The 21,488-nt window shown below is 33.7% G+C and overlaps 1 protein-coding gene across 1 annotated transcript in view; it reads right to left on the bottom strand.

Annotated features, from left to right (window-relative positions):
- LOC149481020 (transcription factor hamlet-like) overlaps positions 1-20,518 on the bottom strand; it is a 34,464-nt gene extending 13,946 nt beyond the window's left edge. The window contains exons 1-4 of the mRNA XM_089706005.1: positions 20,378-20,518; positions 14,233-14,672; positions 1,826-1,954; positions 772-868 (exon numbers count right to left, since the gene is read on the bottom strand). Coding sequence (XP_089562131.1) covers positions 772-868; positions 1,826-1,954; positions 14,233-14,672; positions 20,378-20,390 — 679 coding nt within the window. The 5' untranslated portion in view covers positions 20,391-20,518. The remainder of the gene's footprint in view (positions 1-771; positions 869-1,825; positions 1,955-14,232; positions 14,673-20,377) is intronic.
- Between the last annotated feature and the right edge of the window lie 970 nt (positions 20,519-21,488).

Raw genomic sequence — 21,488 nt, 5'->3', positions numbered from 1 at the left:
AACTAAGTTTTACACCAAAATTCCCACTACAACACAAGATATTTATATGGTCAAATTATGATCAACCTGTATAAGGGTGTCACACGTGTGACGCAGGTGACTCCAATTAACTGCTGGTCAGAGTCAGTTGCCGTGACATGAGCGTGATTTTCAACGGGTGGACAACGGTGCTTTTATATGTATATAATAATAATGCTATGTGAATATGAGTCAAAAATGCATTGGGATATAATTGATGTTATATTTAAATTGCTTGCGAAGAATTTTGGAATTCTTCGGTCATATTGCAAGAAAGAGGGGAGACAACCTGGAGAAAGTCCTTCTAACTGGCAGGGTAGAAGGAAAAAGGCCCCGAGGCCGCAGCCCAATGCGCTGGTCAGACCAAATTAAAACGACCGTAGAAACTAGCGTACCTGAAGCTATCCACATCGCAGAAGATCGAGACAAATGGCGTAAAATAGCTAGGAAATCACAACTCCAAAATGATCACGACCCTCAGCAGTGAGGATTTCGACTAAAGGAGGGATATTTAAATTAAAATGTGAATATTTTGCATTTTTCAATCGGTAAAACACATCTGAACGCATTGTTAGTGTTATAACAGGGATATTTTATATCCGTTTCTCTAGTCTTAGAAAATTCAAAATAAAACTTAATTATTGAAAAGGACACTTACCGAATATGTGATTAAAAATCTTATCAAAAATATCAATTACAATTTTTTTATGTAATTTTGCAAGAAAAATATTTTTAAACATTTTATTAACTTACCACCAGCGGCCAGCACATCTTGCAACGGCAGAGGTGTCCTAGGTCCTAATAACAGTTCTTGTCCTGACGGGATATCACGGGTTACTTTGTACCAAATCTGAAAATTTAGAATACAATCCTTAAACTAACGGTTTTTTGAGTTGTATTTAAAGGAAGGAATATTTTTTATATATAAAGGATCTTTCTACATAAATGAGTAAGTCCCTTGTTTTATGATGCCTTATGTTGCAGAGGCAAATTTATACCTAAACATGAAAACGAATAAAAATAAGAAACTCCACTGAAAGAGTATATTCATATCTACCAATTATAAGTTTCAATGTAGGTACTATTTAAAACAATTGCCGTGTGAAAAAAAATTGACTCTACATTTTATTTCACTTTTAACTATCTGACTTCGATTCAAAATTAAATCATATCATACCTTAATTTTTATATTTTATGTAAAGTTCAGTTCATAGGGCAAACATCAAATAGCATTTAACCTAAAGGGGGCAGAGTGAATCTAATCAACGCATCTGTTCGCTCCCCTCTGACCGGAAGTAGGTCACAGTTGTTCGCGGGAACACCGATTTTCTACCGGAACTTACCAACGTACATTCAAATTTTTATTGGGGTGAAAGACGCGGTTTTAATGAGGGTTGTGATTCGTTTGAGTTAATTGTTCTTTAGATGGTAATTGTAGTTTCGCGCGAAAAACTTAATTATAGCATTTTTTAGTGAATGCAATAAACGCCTACAAGCACAGGCACATAGTAGAGGCTTTTCTAAATTCTTCTCAGGATAAATTTCAAACAAATAATGTTAAAGATTTTAAAATAGTACAAGAATATTGAAAATTATTTAATGCATATCTATTTTTATAAAAATTAATTGCTGCTCAATAGTCTCGTTATAACTCGGGAACGGTTGGACCGATTTAGCTGATTTTGATTTTGAAATTTTTGTTGTAGTGCAGAGAAGAAACTTAAAATATAAGTAACGGGTAAGACGAAGTTTACCGGGATATCTAGTTTTACATAAAAATATAAAAATTTTTTTTATATAAACGTACTTGTCCAGCGAGTAACAAATGTTGAACATTAACATCATGCGAATAGTTTGTAGATCGCACGAATTTCAGCCAATTCGACTTGTCTGTAGTACCATCCAGCCAACCTCGGACACCATTCTTGCCGAGTACCTGAAAATATATACAATTATTTAATTTTAAAACTTAAGTTTTATTCGTTTGATATAAGCGCCATCTATTAGAACATAGCAGAACTACAACGTCTTGATGAAACGCACAGGTGCTAACATTCATGTTGACATTCCTTTTTTGTGGCAAAGTGAAAACAAAACTATCACAAACATATTTATTCACAATATAAATTATGTGAAAATATTTTTTTTATATAAATTAAATTATTTTAACAATAAATTGTAACATGGAAAAGCTATTAAGATTTCCTACTCTGTTTGACAGCGCCATCTGTCGATACCTATCAATAAATATAATTCTGCGGCTTCATAATAGATGGCGCCATTAGTCGTTGTCAAATCTGTTGAGATCGTCACAGCTTGGCCATTTATCACTAAACCACCCTTGATAATTCATTTTGCATGTGATGATAATAATTCTTATTTTTACTTTGTACGTACACTTACGTATCATTGAATTACCAAAATTTTACGTGTTTTGAAAATGTAAGACTATTTATATGTAGGTAGGTACTTTGTTAAAGTTAATTTAAAATTTTATCTTGACCTCACTAAATATCGACATAATATAAAAAATCAACATTATTTTAGTTTATATTTAACCTAAAAAAATACCTGTAGTTATTTTATGATATTTTACAGCTGCACTCCTTTTTATTTATGTAAAAATTCGTTGTTTACAAAAACATATGATATATTTACAAAAACTCAAAAGGTATTCAAAATAAATAAAAGAAATTGTGTCTACATCGTATCATTGTTTACATCAAGGGAGTAAATTGTTCAAATTAAACATAATTCCGCATAAGTAAAACAAGGGAGTTTGCTTGTACTCGAAAACGAGGGTTGCTCTAACCTACAATTTCCATCAGACACTTCACATTACGTCTGCATACAGCAAATATAATATGAAATAAAACTCCATAAATAACCCAGGCAATAACAACCCTTGTATAGCAGGGAATAAAAGGCTATAATCGGAAAACAAAATTTTGCTCTCCAATTGTAAAGATTGTAGAGCATTTTCGATTGAGTCATAATAGCCAATAATAGGCCATATTTTATAAAAGATGTGTTCTTTAATAGAGAGTTTATATGTATGTATATAACAATCTTTTATTATATTCGAGATAATTTGAATCTAATAAATACGGTTGCCGCTTTATGATTATAAATTAATAGTAATGAGAAGAATTTATCACACTTATTGTAGAGCCATTTTAATAGGCAACATTTGACAGTTCAACAAAATTCAACAACGTAACCTAGTAACCACGACATAGAATAACATGATATTTCGTTTTGTTAGAACTGCACATTTGTTTAACTTTTTTCAATTACGATTACATATTTATAATAATAATGACCGATAGAAGTAATTTTAGGACTTGATTTTACTGATAAACCATTCTAAACATAATGAACAATTTCTGATTTAAAGAACTGACGTCGCTACAATTTTGTGTCAATAAACCTTTTTTCTTTTTAAATACCAGAGACGTTACTCTAAAAATCGAAATCTGACATCTAGAATCGAATGCATTGATTACTTGGGAATAAAAATTATCATAAATTATTGACATGTGTTTCAAGTTCGATTGACAAATGTTTCAAGTCCGTATCGATTAATTCACTTTAATCGATGTTTTTAAGCAGGTTACCACCCTATGAAGATAAAATTGATAGACGTCAAATGTTGCCTATTAAATTGGCTCTACTATAACAACAATATCTCGCTAACAACAAATCGAATACTCGAGAAACAAGGTGCGTCTAATTTAGCGTAAAATTAAAACGCAATCCCCAACGGCGGAAAAAATATAGAAAATAACTTGAAAAATAAAAAGCATCTGTTACACAATAAAAGTATCATAGCAAGTAAGGTATTAATCAAAGTTCAAGAGGAAACCCTCCTTACGCGTCACCGGCAAGCCTTTACGCAGCATTTATCACGTTATTAAAACTACGTCGGGTGTAGTAAAAAAGATAATTATCTTAAACCAACCCTCGTCTTAGCTAGGGCTGCTTCAGACGAATTTCATGCTCAATTTACGTTGCACTGCGTACAATTTATGAATGGCGTTGCTTTAAATAATATACATTAACGCTTGAGTACGTTATTAAGACGTTATAACTACATATAAGCTTTTATTGTTTTACGTAAAATGCACTCAGTTAAAAATTTTATTCGACTATAATTTAAAAAGTAGTGCTTTCGAATATTCGTTTTTAAACTCTACGTTTTTGTAACTCTACTTTGTGTTGATATAATTTTAAAATTGAATAAAAGACAATATAATAAGTAATAACAGTGTTTTTGTGATATATTTAATTAATTGGGCTTGATGAGCATATCCACTATTCAACTGTGTGAAATAATAATCAGTTTGATAATTTTATCCTTATTTTCCTCATTAGGTACCGCCAAAGATAATTTAATACTTTATAGCCTACTAGATTTCCGCCTGCGGCTTCGCCCGCGTTTTCAAAGAAAACCCGCATAGTTCTCATTCCTGTGGGATTTCCGGGATAAAACCTATCCTATGTGTTAATCCAAGTTACCCTCTATATGTGTGCTAAATTTCATTGTAATCGGTTCAGTAGTTTATGCGTGAAAACTATACATACATACAAACCTTTCCTCTTTATAATATGTATTAAGTAAGTATAAGTATAGATACTTATAGATACAACAGTAATTACTTTAAAGTGGCAACCCTACATTAGTAAAGGGTACAGAGGCAGCACATGCACGCAATCAGTCATCGATGTGCCCAGTGGATCGCGGACACTAGCCTCGACACTGAAATATGAGTGTCCGCTGTTGGCGACACTTATGGATTGCACCGAACATCGTACTCAAATATTGTAACCGAATATTAATATGTTTTGACAACGGACACGGAACTAATTGCCCTATTTAAACGTAATACTCCCCTGCATACACATGCATGTATTTTTATAATGCTATATTCAATATGTTCCCAATTATTGCTATTTGGTAAAAGGATTAATTAATTTCAGATTGGTTTAAAAACGTAGGTACGTAAATAAAAATCCCCGGTATTTTTCACCGCATTTATCATCTGTTAAACGGAAGCCGGTTCAGTCGGCACCGCACTGCAGATTATTATAAAAACTCAGTTTGTAATTTAAACGAACTGCGGCGGATCTCATATTTTGCGCGGAGATCGCAATTTCCCAGAATACTCGGAAAAGCTACAAATGTTCGCCACTCGCTCGCGCCGGAAAATTACATTTCATAAATTTTAGTGATGTGCCAGCAGGTTTATCGATGTTTATGGCTGTTTCGTTTTCATATTTCTAGCCCAAATAATAATGTTTTACACAAAATGGCTTGTACTAATACTAATACTTCGTCGCTGACGTAAGTTTAAAAGTATTTGTAGAGCTTTTACGCTTATAATATTAATTATTATCCATGAATCAATCATTATCAAATGTATCAATGAGATATTCTTCATCTCTACGTGATTAAAAACACAACCACCCTTAGGAAATAAATTGAACATTGATCAAATTATCTATATGCAACCTATAAACGTCACAAAACATATTATTTCCGTATAAAAGAGGCAAATACGTCTTTATCTTTATAAGTCGTGCATATTTAGATACTACTGTCTTTACTATCTATTTAAACATGCAGCTTATATATAATATTATTATATCAGCACTCTAAATCTATCTTCAAAATTGTCATACACTAAAAATACCCTATTATCTTATCCTTAATACTTTACAACAACTTCCGTTCGAATCTTAAACAGCAAACATTTACAAGATTCCCATTCTGAATCGAATATCAGTCATCGCTGTTAATCAACTGCCCAACAAACATAGTGCACAACTGGTACTCAATCCTATATGAAGATGTTTAGAACTAGGTCTCACAAATCATCGACAAGGATAGCACAGCACTAGCTACAACTGAAGAGCAGTCGGTGCGGCAGCGGTTATCACGCGTCGTTGCGCGAATCACACGTCTCGTTTCCCAAGATAACAATTTGTACGTTATGTGGTTATATACCGCACCACGCCTGCGCCAAATTGGACTGACTACATATGTGGCCTCGTTTGAAGATTATACATTTAATTGAAACTTTTAGGTTAGCTTTTGAATAGATGTGTAGAGTACATTGAACTCTTTAGCTTCTGCAAGGCTTTTAGGCTTTCAGATAACGCTTAGTTTCTTATTAAGACTCTACGGCGATTTAAATTTTCTAGATCGTATAATCTATAGGTACTAAAATTATAAAGCTGAACAGTTTGTTTGTTATAACGCGCTAATCTCGAGAACTAATGGTCCGATTTGAAAAATTATTTCGGTGTTAGATAGCCCATCATCTCGCTAACAGGAGCGGAGCACTACGGGTAAAAACGCGGAGCACAGCTAGTATTTAATAAAATATCATAATGTTACTTTGCAATTATTCAAAAATCAAGAAATTTAGATATCAGCTGTTACGCTATAAAAAATAAATAGTTGATTTATGAAAATCCAACACGTTTTATCTATAGAATATCCGTTGTAACTTCCGAAACTACCAAGAAACAACCGTCTAGTTTTTCTATAATCGCTGTCCACATTTCAGACCTGAAGTGAGGAAGCGCGTTTCCTTAGCTTGTCTTCGCTATCAGCAGGAAAAAGTATTACTTCCGTGACTGTCAGCGAGAAACCCCATTTTTATACGAGAACCTATTATTTTATAGGGCTTTTTTCCTCATTAAGGCTAACATAGCTGTTTCCGTCCCGTAAACTGTTACAACACTTTGAAATATCTTATCCATTGATCATTGTCACCGTAACCCGAACAAATTATTGAGAAATTAGGATATGTTTCTTCGGTCACGTTTCGAACATTAAAACGGAGACAAAACGGCCTAATTCCTAACGCGACAAAATATCCACGAACCAATGCTATCATTGCGCAAAAAAACTAAAACATAACCAGGGAATTTGCACTCTGATAAAGCTTTGGCACACGAATTTGGTCTTTAATATCTGGCAAATAAGAGCTAATGGTTCTTTTTATATGTCCAGTGTCAAAAGCAGTGGGTGTCAAATGCGATGTCCCATTGATCTGGTATTAATGGCACCCTATAGATTGGTACAAAGAACGGCCATCGTGTGTTCAGTGATCGGTGAACAATCGCCACCGCCAATTGTGTATTTTTACGTTATTTGTTTGTAAAAATAACAAATCGAGCATCGCGTAAATTTGCTTAGTATACTTTTTGTATTGATGTTAAATGATGACGCATGAAAAAAGTGTTTCTGAATAGGAAATATATTATTGTCTATCTAATTAAAGCATTTACTGTGCCAATAAAACAGTTGAAAGTTAAAAAATTATAATTGAATATTATTCGGGATAAAGGCAAAATTAATTACATATTTAAAAACCTTTTAAAACTTTTTCTCTACCAATAAAAAGGTGAAAACTTGAAAAAAGCTGTTCTAGGTCACATTATTAAAAAGTAGCGTCAGCAAAAAACTGAATAGATCGAATTCCTTCATTTCTCCTGCGAGATGCAAGCTCACATCTGGACGTGTTAAAACGGATTAACCAGAAGATTACAAGCAAAAAAACTATTTCAATCACAAAGACACCGAACGCTCGTCACGGTGACAATTGGTGAGATCCGAAATTATTCGGTAAGTTGTAAAAGTTGTTTTTTGGCTATCATTGCTCCCGTTTCGCGTATCGAATTATATGAATTGGGGTGTTCGAATGTGTTTGAACTCATGTGTTTATATTTAATGTTTAAACGCTGTACAGATAAAAATATTATAAAGAATAAGCACCTTCTAAATCGTTAGAGTGTGAATCAGACGTTATAATTTCTTCCATATCTTATCAAGTTATTGATTCATAAATTAATCTCTTATTAAAATTTGTCTTTCGATGTCAAACTATCATGACGGTGCTATAACGTATATATACCTAAATTTTGATCTAGATATCGAGGAAAACTAATTTTAATCGTCGGTTTACAATTAGTGCACGCATGAACCGTAAATGTTTTGACATTCAATAAGAATAGTAGCTTATTGAAAAACAATCGCTCGAAAGCGCTGCGTCAAAGTTTGCCTTTTGGCATCCCACGCATCAACAATCGCCTCTGTCGAGTTCCCAGTGTAAACAAGACTTAACCTAACCCAATAATTGGTGCATATATCGCATTGCTTTCGAAGTAATACGTTATTTTGTCTACACGGATGCTGGCGATGGTATTCTAGAAGCCAGAATCGCTTGAACTTTTAGCGCTCTAAAATCTGTATGGCCCAGATTGAAACTTGAAGCAAACGGCCGTGGGTAGAGAGGCCAGAAAATAATGGACGGTCGGTTACATTGTGGTGCGAACGTGCCGTGGCTTCGACTCGAAGCGCTATTATTGTTCTGGCCAGCTCAGATGAAATATTGCTCGACTGGCGCACGCTGTTTTGCGAACGAAAAATATTTGCGAAAATAAGAAGCCGCAGAGACATGGGTCGTGTGTTAACTTTGCAATGAGATTTTATTACACCTCCGTGAACAATGAATTTCGTATATTAATCCCGGCTCTGATATATTGTTTCATAAATACTAATAAGTTTTGTATGTCATGAAAAATACTGCAGTTAAAACATTTAAGCGCGTCACACACGGTGAAGATACTATAATATTTTAATACCCGAAATTTTGTGGGTCATTTGTAACAGGATGGCGGTTCTACAGGGGTCTTAGTACGCAATGACAAAAAGAAAAATGATGGGCAGAACGCTGATACCGGATACCTTAATATACTGTAATATAAAATATTACAGTATCTTAAGATAAAATATTATAGTATCTTCACCGTGTGTGACGCGCTTTAGTCAGCTGTGTCAACTCCTTAAGATAGATACTTTTTTGCTCTAAAATTTCTGTCGGATAAATTTCCAATTTTTAATGCAGATCTCAATTAAAGTTCCCCTGAATATTGGTCGCATTTCTCAACATGCGAGGGGCAGCGACAATGATCCCTCGTATTGGGAAGATAAATTTCTATCACGCCTGGAGATTAGCTGCTATTGTGCAATGGTGTAAGATTAACTGATAAGTGTCTTCTTGTTAATAATAATGTTTGGATAACAGCTCGATGGGGTGGAAGCGCCCTATCCTAATATTATTTATGGCGGTGTTTATTAATTCGAGAAGAGACTGCATGTTTTTATCGGATGTTTTTGATGTTTAAAAGTTGCAGTTTTTAAGTGCAAAAGAATTATTGTAATTGAAGTATTTATTTTGTTTTAATGTCTTCTCGATTATTATAGTATGTTTGTCTATTTTTACTTAGAAAACAGGTGGTGAATATTAAAATGTATTTTCATTTCATAAATGAATGATAAATGTTTGAGTTTAGTCTCTTAGTTTTAAAACCGTTGTTTACCAAAATTTCAAGTGGAAAGTTATAATTTCGTAATACCTAGTCAGCTGCAATTGGTTGATTACGATGTCACATTATACATGACACACCAATTGTAATAAATGAATTAATGAATATTAATTATTTGTAGAATAACCAATGTCTGCTCCTCGACCTTTTTTTGTAATGTGAACTTTGACGAAATTGAATATGTATCAATAATGACTACACAATTTAGTTTTTTGTATTGAATGTACGGTACTGAATTTGAAAATATCCTTATTAAAAGTTAAAACTACAAAAAAATTGAATATAATTACGAATGTACTATAAGTGTGGAAACTTCTGAATTCTTTTGCTAAAATTTGAAACAAGTACTTAGATATAAACTAATTAATTAAATCTTTTTTTAGTTGGGTAGATAGTGAATTATGTATCTTACAAACTAATTAATTTATTATTTCTCTACATAAATATGTGACAATTGAATATCACAACGATATCTAGTCAAACGTACAGCTTCCAAACGCGGCTTACCATCTGCAGTCTGCACCATTGTAAACCGAGATCATACGCGGATCGTATAAATATTATCAATAGTAACAAATACATTTATTATTATTCCCACTACAATACAAAACGTCAGCCGCCTACCGTAATGAAGATGTAATGGGGACCGCACTAATCCTTTTCCGAAGGGGGTGGCCAACTATGAAAAGATGTCACACAAATATGACAGCTATTTTGACAGTAATGCAACGGATGCTAGGCGCAGAGATTAGTTTTAATCAACGCTCATGAATTTATTGATTGATTATGCGAACCGGTTTTAAAGCTGCCCTTTGATAATTAGTTTTTATAATAGCAATTTTTTTATAACGCTAGATCGCGAATTACTCGTATGAATATCAAATTTATATTTGGGTTTGATTTTGAACGTATTATTAAAGAACTTATGAATTGAATACGTTTTCTAAATTACTCATTCGTTTATCTACGTAAAAGCTACGCTGTGCAATAATTTAAAATTTTCAGTATTTATAGTATCAGGATTCATAACCAAAAATGCTTGTACAAACACTTCGCTCCGACGCGTGACTCTCCGAAATATAAACAGGAACCAATAAAACATTCATAACCAATTCCCTTTGTCAGATCCACAGCAAATATACCCATGATGTTATTCCATTTTTTTCATTTACAAAATTCGCAATAATAATTAAAGGAATACATTACTTGCCAATCTCATCAATTTCCAACGCGCCCCGACAAATAATGCCACTCAAATAAAAATTATAATTTTGATTGACATCCCGCGATATCTCATTGTATTGAACTTGTTTTTCTAATTGATATTCATTCGATGGATAGATACTCCCATGGATTGTAAAAATAGATATGGATATCTTTAATTACAATATATTTTAATGCATGCAAAAAATCATACGGAGAATTTACATTACCTATTCTATTTTATCAATCAAAACTTATCATAAACTTGCTCCCAACGACCTTTTAAAACTTGTGAGAACTAGGCTCATACAGATTCGTTCGAAAAGATCGTTTTATAACAATAGCCAATAATAATTGAAGAGATAAGTTTTTCGAGATTTCGTGGCAATTTTATTTTATAAAAAACTCGCCAATCAAGTTTTAATTTTTAAGTACAAATTCAGTGACATCTCGCATTGTTAAATTTACCGTTACTCGTTTTTTTTTTCTTTAAAAAGTGTAAAATGTTGAAAAAATTGTTGACGGGGGTCACGCCTCGGCCAAAATTAACGCTTATTCGAACGCAACCTTTTATTGCACTTTGACACGGGATCTTCGCAAAGAATTCTTCGATTACCCGGATCCCGCTTTTTTTCACTAAGATCTTTATTGAGATATCAAAATCTGTGAAACGGTGGTTAGATAATGTTACCATGTCTGCACACAATGGGTGTAACCCCTTAAGTTTACGTAGACATGTGAACTTTGCGAATTTAATTCAATCCTTTTATGTTTATTCAGACGCTTGTGATGTAACCCACTTCTTTGTCCACATTTCCGAGAATTTGTATTAGGTATTTTAAATTTTGTTTTATTACGTAGTAGTATTACGACTTTGGCTTATTACGTAGAACGTTACAAAATTCATCGACAACACAATTTATGTCAAATTTTCAGCTCTACTTTTTAATAAACCTTATCGATATCGATGAGTTTGTTATCAATATTGTTAATTACCAATATTCTTAAACATACCTACTCTTAGTAACTTAAAAAAGAGTTGATAAAAAACTCTTTTATAAAAAATCTACTATTTCTATGAATCGATAAACTTACAAATCAATAACAAGAACAAATCCCCTTTGTTACCACGATGTCATTACATCATAGCCACACAAGGCATCAAAGTGTTCCGTCTAGCGGAAATCGCTTGGTCAGCATAACCACATAATGACGTACATTATTGGCATTTTTACTATAGTATCACGTACGAATTAGGACGAATACAGTGTATTGTATTCTGTCTTTATAAGCCGAAATAAGAGACTGATCTTAAAAAATAAAAGAGTATCGTCGCGTTGGGTAAAAGGTAGGTATTCGTTTTTATTCCAATCAAGTACAATAATAAAAGTGTCAAAGTTCGTCGGTGGGTGTCAAATATTATAAGCATTCATGTCTAGTGATAGGTAGGTACCTACTAACCTACGACAATCTGACCATCCACAATCGCTAAGTAAAAAAAAACATTAGCAGCCTTTTCCCCGCCTTCAAGTTTAAATCGTCCGTTCTATCGAACACTTGAATTACTAAATGACAATAAACTCATCTTAATACTATTATAAAGGCGAAAGTTTGTATGGATGTATGGATGTATGGTTGTATGGATGTATGGATGTATGGATGTTTGTTACTCTTTCACGTAAAAACTACTGAACCGATTACAATGAAATTTAGCACACATATAAAGGGTACCTTGGATTAACACATAGGATAGGTTTTATCCCGGTAATCCCACGGGAACGGGAACTATGCGGGTTTTCATTTGAAAACGCGGGCGAAGCCGCGGGCGGAAATCTAGTAGCCAAATAAACCCATAGAATACGCAAAGGACCGGAACTAAGTTCGCGCTTCATGTGATCACAATAGCGTGGTTTGACTGCAATGCGACACCCACAATTATGAGATATCTGTCTCGTTTACTGAATCTATTCTTTGTACATCTCTAAACAGATTGATGTATCTACATTTTATGCTATCCTATTACCATAGTATTACATTATCTGTGCTATTACGTTATTTATGAACAAAAGTAAAACTAGATGTCATTGATTACAATTAGGCTTGCAAAATTATCAAATACTTAAATGAAATTTTTTTACAGTAGAAAATTCAGAATGATAAACGGAATTAATATGTAAATTGTATGTAGCTTAAATATTATATTAATTTTAATTTAACGCCTCAATCTATACTAATATTATAAAGCTGAAGAGTTTGTTTGTTTGTTTGTTTGTTTGAACGCGCTAATCTCGAGAACTACTGGTCCGATTTGAAAAATTCTTTCGGTGTTAGATAGCACATTTATCGAGGAAGGCTATAGGCTATATATCATCACGCTACGACCAACAGGAGAGGAGCCACGGGGGTGAAACCGCGCGGAGCGGCTAGTATTACATATAGCGCTAGCTTCCTTCAATCAATGATATTACCATTAAATTTATATTAAAATGCAATTATTGTAATACATAGTAAAACCTCTTAAAATAGAACAAGATGCTTGTAACATAATACTTTTGCAAAATAATATTGGCATAATCGTGGAATAAGAACAGACAATTGACTTCCGTTTCCTCTGCGCAGATAACGCCACGCCTCACGGCTCATGTTTAAGAGCATTCAGGCCCATTCATATATTATCTGTGTTTATCATTTTATTGCAATTCTCGGTACAAAAAATGTCGCACTATAACACACACAGTTTGATTTTAACGTAATAATTATAATTTTCTTTTGTCTCTTTGGGTTATTCGGTTCCCATAAAGTTTTTGTTTTACATTTATAAAACACCGCGTTAATTCAAAGAGAAATTTAGGTACATTCCGTCAACAAGAATATTTAATTATTGGCAGACACATCAACAAAACCAATTTGTAAAAGGTAACGAAGTGTGACGGGACAAAAAATCAAGCTTCAAGTGAACATAAGAGCTACTTAAGAACATCAATAAAACCAACATTTTACGACGCTCTCCTGACATATCCACCAAAACTACCACAGCTTCAGTTTTGGGTGTTATTTATTAACATCGGCCACTCATTTGCTTTGACATTCAAATCTCTCACTCAATTTTTGTATAAGTGCTTCATTCATATCTTAAGAACGGTAAATTTCTTTAACGAGGTGTTGGTGTGTTCAACATGTTCGAAAGCTTAATTATTTGTTCAAAAAAAATACTTGTAGAGAAATCCATACTAATATTATAAATGCGAATGTCACTCTGTCTGTCTGTCTGTTACTCAATCACGCCTTAACTACTGAACCAATTTGCATGAAATTTGCTATAGAGATGTGTATTTTGATACCCGAGAAAGGACATAGGATAGGTTTTATCCCGGAAATCCCACGGGAACGGGAACTATGCGGGATTTTCTTTGACTGCGCGGGCGATGCCGCGGGTGGAAAGCTAGTATCTAATCATTCTTTGGTCCTATTATAACTGCGCAACTGACAATATTATAAGTATTTACAATTCTTTACGTTCGTGTTGATAATTTATTTGCATTTTAAACATCAAATGTAGAGAAATAAAAGGTACAATTAAAAATATTAAATTATATTAAGCTTTTAGCTTACCTCCCAAGCGAATCTCCTGTCCAACGGCTGCGTTTCCCACTTTCCATTGAACGGTCCATACTTCGTTCCATTTGTTATATTAATTCGCGCATAAATCCCACCAGATTTAAACAGTAACTCTGACGGTAAATTGAAGTCAGAACTTTCTGATACATTGTCCTCTTTGCCATCATCGTCTTTCCCGTTTGGTATTTTCAATACATGGTCTAAAAAGCCTTGGTTGGGGATATCTAATGGTCTATAAACACGGCTATATTCAGAGAAGCTCTGCGGTAGATATGTGTCTGGGAGGCCGAAGTCAGCGGCTCCGAAGTATTTCTTGCTGTCAATACCAGGCACCATGTTTTCTTGTTTGATATGTACTAGGGTGGGAGCTGTCTCTGAGGTTGTAGATTCGGATGGACTTGGTGGTGGACTGCCAGATTCCTGGCTGTCTGCTGCTGTAACAAGAAGAATAGTTTAGTATGTTTGATATGAAAACAGATAGTCAAAGAATTACTGCTTCGCTCTAATATAAAAAAAATAGAGGTATCTTCTTGTTAACCGACTTCCAAAAAAACGAGGAGGTTATCAATTCGGCCGGTATAATTTTTTTTTTTTGGATGTATGTACACCGATTACTCCTTGGTTTCTTAACCGATTTACGTGATTCTTTTTTTGTTCGATGCGGGATGGTGTCGAATTGGTCCCATAAAAATTTTATTCGGATAGACCCAGTAGTTTTTATTTTATGAGCATTTTTGTCTGTACTCGATGACTTCATTGAAATGTAGCAAGTAACTTTGATTCACTTCCCGGTAACCGATTGAGCTGAAATTTTGTATACTTATGTAAATTGGATAGCGATGAAACATTATCATGACATAGAGCTGATTTGATGATGGAATCGGAAGGTGGCCTTAGGAACTCAGTAATATATTGACTCAATTATATCGAGATTGGGCTCGTTTGATTCGTGTTGATAAATACACTAAAAAGTATTAAATAAAAATAACTGCGTTAAAAACAACCGACTTCATAAACAGAAAAGTAAAAAATAAAAAAGATTTGATATTATTAATTACTACATATTATTTAGATGTGCTATTTATTAAATAGGTTTGAAGTCGGTGCCAAACACTAGTATTAAGCCCGTGCACCGACATCAAACCTTTTTAGTAAATAGCACATCTAAATAATATGTAGTAATTAATAATATCAAATCTTTTTTATTTTTTACTTTTCTGTTTATGAAGTCGGTTGTTTTTAACGCAGTTATTTTTTTTGTATTTATAATGAACTAGCGGTCCGCCCCGGCTTCGCCCGTGGTACATATTTACGTTTTCTCTACATAAGAACCATCCTCGTACTTCAAGGAATATAATAAAAAAAGAATTATCGAAATCGGTTCAGCCGTTCTCGAGTTATGCGCTTACCAACACATTTTGCGATTCATTTTTATATATAAAGATAAGATTAAGATAACTACCTATAACAATCAGTGGTCCCGCGTCACTTAAGACGATAATGTCATGTTTATTTATTTGTTTATTTATTTATTTATTCTTTATTGTACATAATATACCAAACATAAATAAGCTATACTATAATTACAATTAAGATACAATGAAAACACACGGCACATACGTACTAAAAGGCGGCCTTATTGCTTAAAAGCGATCTCTTCCAGGCAACCCTGATTGGTAAGGAATGTATGCTAGTACGCGACTTGGCGCAAATCAATTAATAAATTAAAATTATTGCTCTACATTACGACCATACATGCTCTCTTCATTATGAATGTAGTGCTTTGACACAAATGACTAAACAGTTTTAATCAAGTGATCCTTTATCTTAATCGCGATCTCCATCCTGACAACGCAAACCTGCCGTCCTTATTTCAGACATAAAAAAATTATGGAATGCAAGATGGAGGCATTATGCCTGATTTCCGCTCACCACAAAGCGTTTCCGCTTGTCTCTTGTGTCTCAGAGCATCCCTCCGAAATGCAAATGAACTACATGGAGATATGTCTTTGTTTCGTTTATTTTCATTAAGATCTTAAAGAAGTCGCGGCGAATATGAATATTAACGACGACGCTCTATCAATATTAATTAAGGTTTCTTATTTTAAGCACTTATACTTATTCGTTTATAAATCTAATTTTAAAATTTAATACGCAATAACGTTTATTACTAAAACGATAACCCAGTCATTTAAATACAATGGGAATAACAAATAATTCGGGGCATTAAATAATGATAAATGTATACACCATCAAACCCATGTAACTCTTTTATTAATGGGGTATCGTTACGTCATTGTGTAAACGATCATTAACAAAAAAAAAATTGATAGACAAATACCGAACGCGGTGTTTAGCGAAGGAAACAAATTCATTACAAGCGACGCAACGGACGCGTGTCATCAATAAACTACATCCCCCAAGCAAATACAGCTGAACGAGACACTCCATAAATCATAACCACCCCATTACCGCTAATATAGTTGTTAAAACAACCCCTATCTTGTCCATACGTTTTCTTCAGCACGTGGCATTGAAAAAAATGCTATAAAATTAGACGCTTGATAAATGTTAACACAATGCTATTAAGAGAGGAATGATAACTGCTTAGCATCACAAAAGTGCAGTTCCGATCAACAATGCGCAGGATGTTCGTGAACGTGTCTAAAGAAACCCTTTTTCAATCCAGTTCGGCATAGCATTCATTTAAATACTCCGTTGCTATGCCAGTTCACCTGTCGCAACTAATTTTAAGCATTTAGCAATAGAGTCAAATTTATTTTTTCTAAATTTAGAACAGAGCATAGTCTATGGTCATATTTTTATTGACTGGCAAGACTGAGACGTCGTAAAATATGTTCGAATTTCAAATTCAAATTAGTCATCGCGAAGAGCATTGACGTTTTGTGAGCGTTGGCTTCGTGCACGGACAATGCGGAGGAGTCGTCGTTAAATCCCTGGTTTCCGTAGAAATTCGCGCCAGATTTTAAATAAGAACATAGGCTGGATATAGGATGGAATGGAGTTGACTTTGTGTCATGAGTTTTAATTATTATTCTTCAAATAAAGGTTACAACACATCTTTATCTAATAGTTTATCATGTAATAATTAATTAATGATGGTATATATACGTATGTCAATAGATATATTCATATTTAAGTGATTACTTATATGAAAAAGCAATCACAATAAAAAGGCAAATAGGAGGCGCTTCAAGCCAGATTACCCTGAAAAGGGGTTACACAATCTTTAATCGGCTGATAAATAAGCAGAAAATGTATCTATAATGTATCACACAGATGTCGTTGTCCGAAGACCCCAGTGCAAGTCGATTTCACGTGTTAGTTACGGCACTGACAATAAGCGCGTTTTACGTCTCTCTGTCACCGAGTTCACGGCCCGGCTTCAATCATAAAATACTCCACCACCATAATAATCTTACAAGAACCAAACAACACTTTTATTCCTTTACAATAAGGTATATATTTACTTGAAAGTTAAGTTTCTAACCGCAAATTTTATAAGCAAATGTGTAAGCCTCATCGGACATACGGATTCGCTAAATACGTATTCGGACAACAAAAGCTCGCTTCGCGGAAAGTTAGGCTTTCTAATTTTCTATGCTGTATATATCTTTAGTTGCTGTTTTACACATCCATAGAAAACAGCTATGAAGAGACTGTATTAGTAACATACCTATTCTTTGAAACTTGTTTTTTCATTGAACTGAAAAATTATCTTCAATTTACCTACTACCTAAGCAATACATAAACTACTATACCACACATACTTAGCGTAGGTACCTACATAAGGGCAGGTAATTGCATGATCTGATAGTATTAACTACAAAATAGATTGTTTCTGAATTAAATCATAATTAAAATAAATAAATAAATAAAATAAATAATAAATATTTTAGGACATTATTACACAAATCGACCTAGTCCCACAGTAAGCTCAATTAAGGCTTGTGTTGTGGGTACTAGGCGACGATAAATATAATATTTAATAAATACATATATAGATAATAACACCCAGACCCAAGAACAAATAATTGAGTTCATCACACAAATATTTGCCCTGACCGGGGATCGAACCCGGGACCGTCGGCTCAGTAGGCAGATTACTTTACCACTGCGCCAACCGCGTCGTCAAACGTCAATTATTTATGTTTCAAATATCCCATCAACAATCTTTAAGCTTTTCGCCCGCGGCTTCGCTCGCTTTGTCTAAAACATAATAAATTATACCTATACTAAAACCTTCCTCTTGAATCACTCTATCTATTAAAAAAAACGCATCAAAATCAGTTGCGTAGTTTTAAAGATTTAAGCATACATAGGGACATAGGAACATAGGGACAGAGAAAGCGACTATGTTTTATACTATGTAGTGATTTATAAAATGATAATAAAATAGACTCTACATGCTCTCTGTTACAAAATGTGTGTAAATTCATTCTTACACTACCTTTAATTGAATCGATGTGATTTCTGAATATTTGCTTTTTCACACAAAAAAGTACCTACACTAAATTTAAAATCAATTATGACAAAGATAAAAATACACTAAATTTAAATCAATTCTGACAAAGATTTAACCATACTTTGCGTGACACCCTCTCAACGTTACAGTTTTATCATATCATATTTTAATTTGTTCCGCAACAAATATTCACTCAACCTTATTTCCTGTATATATATTTTTGATATTACTTGCCTATATTTATTGATACAATAAGGAAATACTTAATGAAGATTTCATACATCACAAAAAACCCTCTCGGGTTTTATTTTCCGTTATCCTATTAATTAATCCCTATCATTATTATAGGCATAAATATTAATTTTAATTCTACATAATTCATGTAACTTGTACTAAATTATCCACTAGTATATAATTGGAATTTGATATACATATAAAATTGAGGTAAAAAAAAAATGTATGCGTGTACTAGAGTACACACGTAAGAAGTGAAACTTCTTTATGACCTTAAAAGTGTCACGAGTATGGCGTAACGCAAAACTGTCACGTAAACGGCGTAACGCAAAAATGTCACGCGTACGGCGTAACGCAAAAATGTTACACTAAATTTTTGTCCAACCCCGATAAAGAAGTTTCACTTCAATAAATATATATTTTTTTCAATAAAGTCTATTATAATAAACATAAGTGTTAAGTTGTAGTTTCAATCACAAGATTGTTGTTTTAAACGCTTACCCTAAAAAACATATTCCCAACGCACAAAAAAACGGCTCAGATCTTCAAAATTATTCCAAAGATAACGTTCGCATCTCGACGATGTAAACAAAATCCTTAACAACTTAAGCTGTTGCAAACAAGAAACACAAATAATGTTTGGAACCGGCGGCGCCCGCCAAAAGGTAACACCCGCCATCTTACCACAGACAAATAATAATCAAATTGTGGCCCGGACTCGGGTCTTTTCGCACGCACTTAATAGAATTAGATAACACTTGACATGATACAAAAAGGGATCGCATGCTGAATATTTATTACACGAAAAAAACAACGTGGAACTTTCACGATTTAAGATTGTGTTGTATTGAATTTTATCAATTCGTATTTTCCTCGTGTAATCTTGAAAATGTACAATCTTTGTTGATAATAATCATGTGCACAGTTTTATTAAATTATTGGTTAGAGCGTGTACAATTTGAATAGGAAGAATATTAAAATTGTTTTTAATTACTATAGTTATTAATTATTATATTAATAATTTATTTCAATATCTATGCGATGGATTTGACTCTACATAATTATTGTGTTTAATTGAACACTATAAATAAATAAATTCATAAATGTTAGATAGATGTCTGATTATGATCTGATAAAAAAATCCTATTCTTGTTTAAATATCTATAGCTCCTTATATAATATGTAATTAAAAAAAAAACTATAATCTAATATACCTACCTATGAAATATTAAAAACACACACAAAATACCCAGGTTAATCACACTAGATATAAAACACGTGTAAATAATAATAATCTTTAATTTCTATTGATACTGTTCTGAATTATTGAAATTACTGAATGAAAATAATTATTAAATGAGTGTAAATAATTTAAAAAACCTGAAAAAGCTTCAACGCTAATCAGCCTTTCGCACTTACCAGACATCTTCATTTTTTACACAATCACTGTAAAATTTACAGCAAACGACTGTTTCATGACTCACGAACACTGCATTCAGTCTTTCATTGTCTCATAATTCATCGATTATAATATAATTAATCAATCAAAATTCGATTCGATTAAACTATTTGTACAAAAACAATCCCATACAACTAAGTCACAGCACTATTTGTCGATGTTATTGACGTATCGATTTGATATTCAAATATGTAATTGTCTTTTTCGCGATGCGTTTGATACGCATTGGATGCAGTATCGATGCCGCGGGATCGAGATATGTGCGACGGCCGCGGCGAACGGTCCCAGAGTAACGAGAGGAGGCGAGAGCTCATCCCTAGAATCCCGAATCATACCCTCGCCCGGGCCGGCCCCTCCCCTCGCACCCCGACTGTGTCTTTGTAAAGCACCCCTCTCTTTCGTGCGGGTTTCGGGCTTATACAAGCTTACCGTCTGAAAATCTTGTCTGCCGCTTTGTTTTAGAACACACTGTCTTTACAATTTAATCAACAGTTAGTGGTTTATTACAATTATGATATAAGCTTGCCACAAAGACTTGTTGTTTCTCTATTAATTAGGTACACTTCTTAGTAATGAGTTCATTGCGTTCGACACAAAGAAACTAACTGTCGACGTCATAACAAATCACTTGCGTAATGCGTCCAGAAGTATTTGACCCCATTCTTTTCACCTGATCGACCCTTTGCATAGACTTGACGTGTTCAAATAAAAAACAAAGCAGGTCAAACAATAATGGATATGGAACACGACGCCGAATAAAAATATTTCAAAAACAAAACGTGTTATCGTATCGAATTCTATCGTCGAACAGTAGCGTACCTACTTGAGCGACGAATAGCTACGTAGCTTAATTAAAATTCAATACGAATGTCAAAGATCACTCATTAAACTAGACATAAAACCGTCGTTAAATGTATAATAACCGCTTCATGCGAGGTAGAGATGCGTGAAACGCGTGGAAGGTATATATTTTCAGAAACGCGTTATAATTTCAGTCTGAAAGCGTCGTGTGTAGTGGCAAGTGAGACGGCAGATAACTAGATAATATTCAAGATGTGTAGCGGTAAGCGA

This window comes from Colias philodice, chromosome 17 (genome assembly GCF_061535455.1).
Source record: "Colias philodice isolate Cphi_HAF_F1 chromosome 17, ilColPhil1 Martin Lab GWU primary, whole genome shotgun sequence".
Lineage (NCBI taxonomy): Eukaryota > Metazoa > Arthropoda > Insecta > Lepidoptera > Pieridae > Colias > Colias philodice.
The sequence above is the reverse complement of the archived record's forward strand: the minus strand, read 5'-3'. Positions and strand labels throughout refer to the sequence as shown.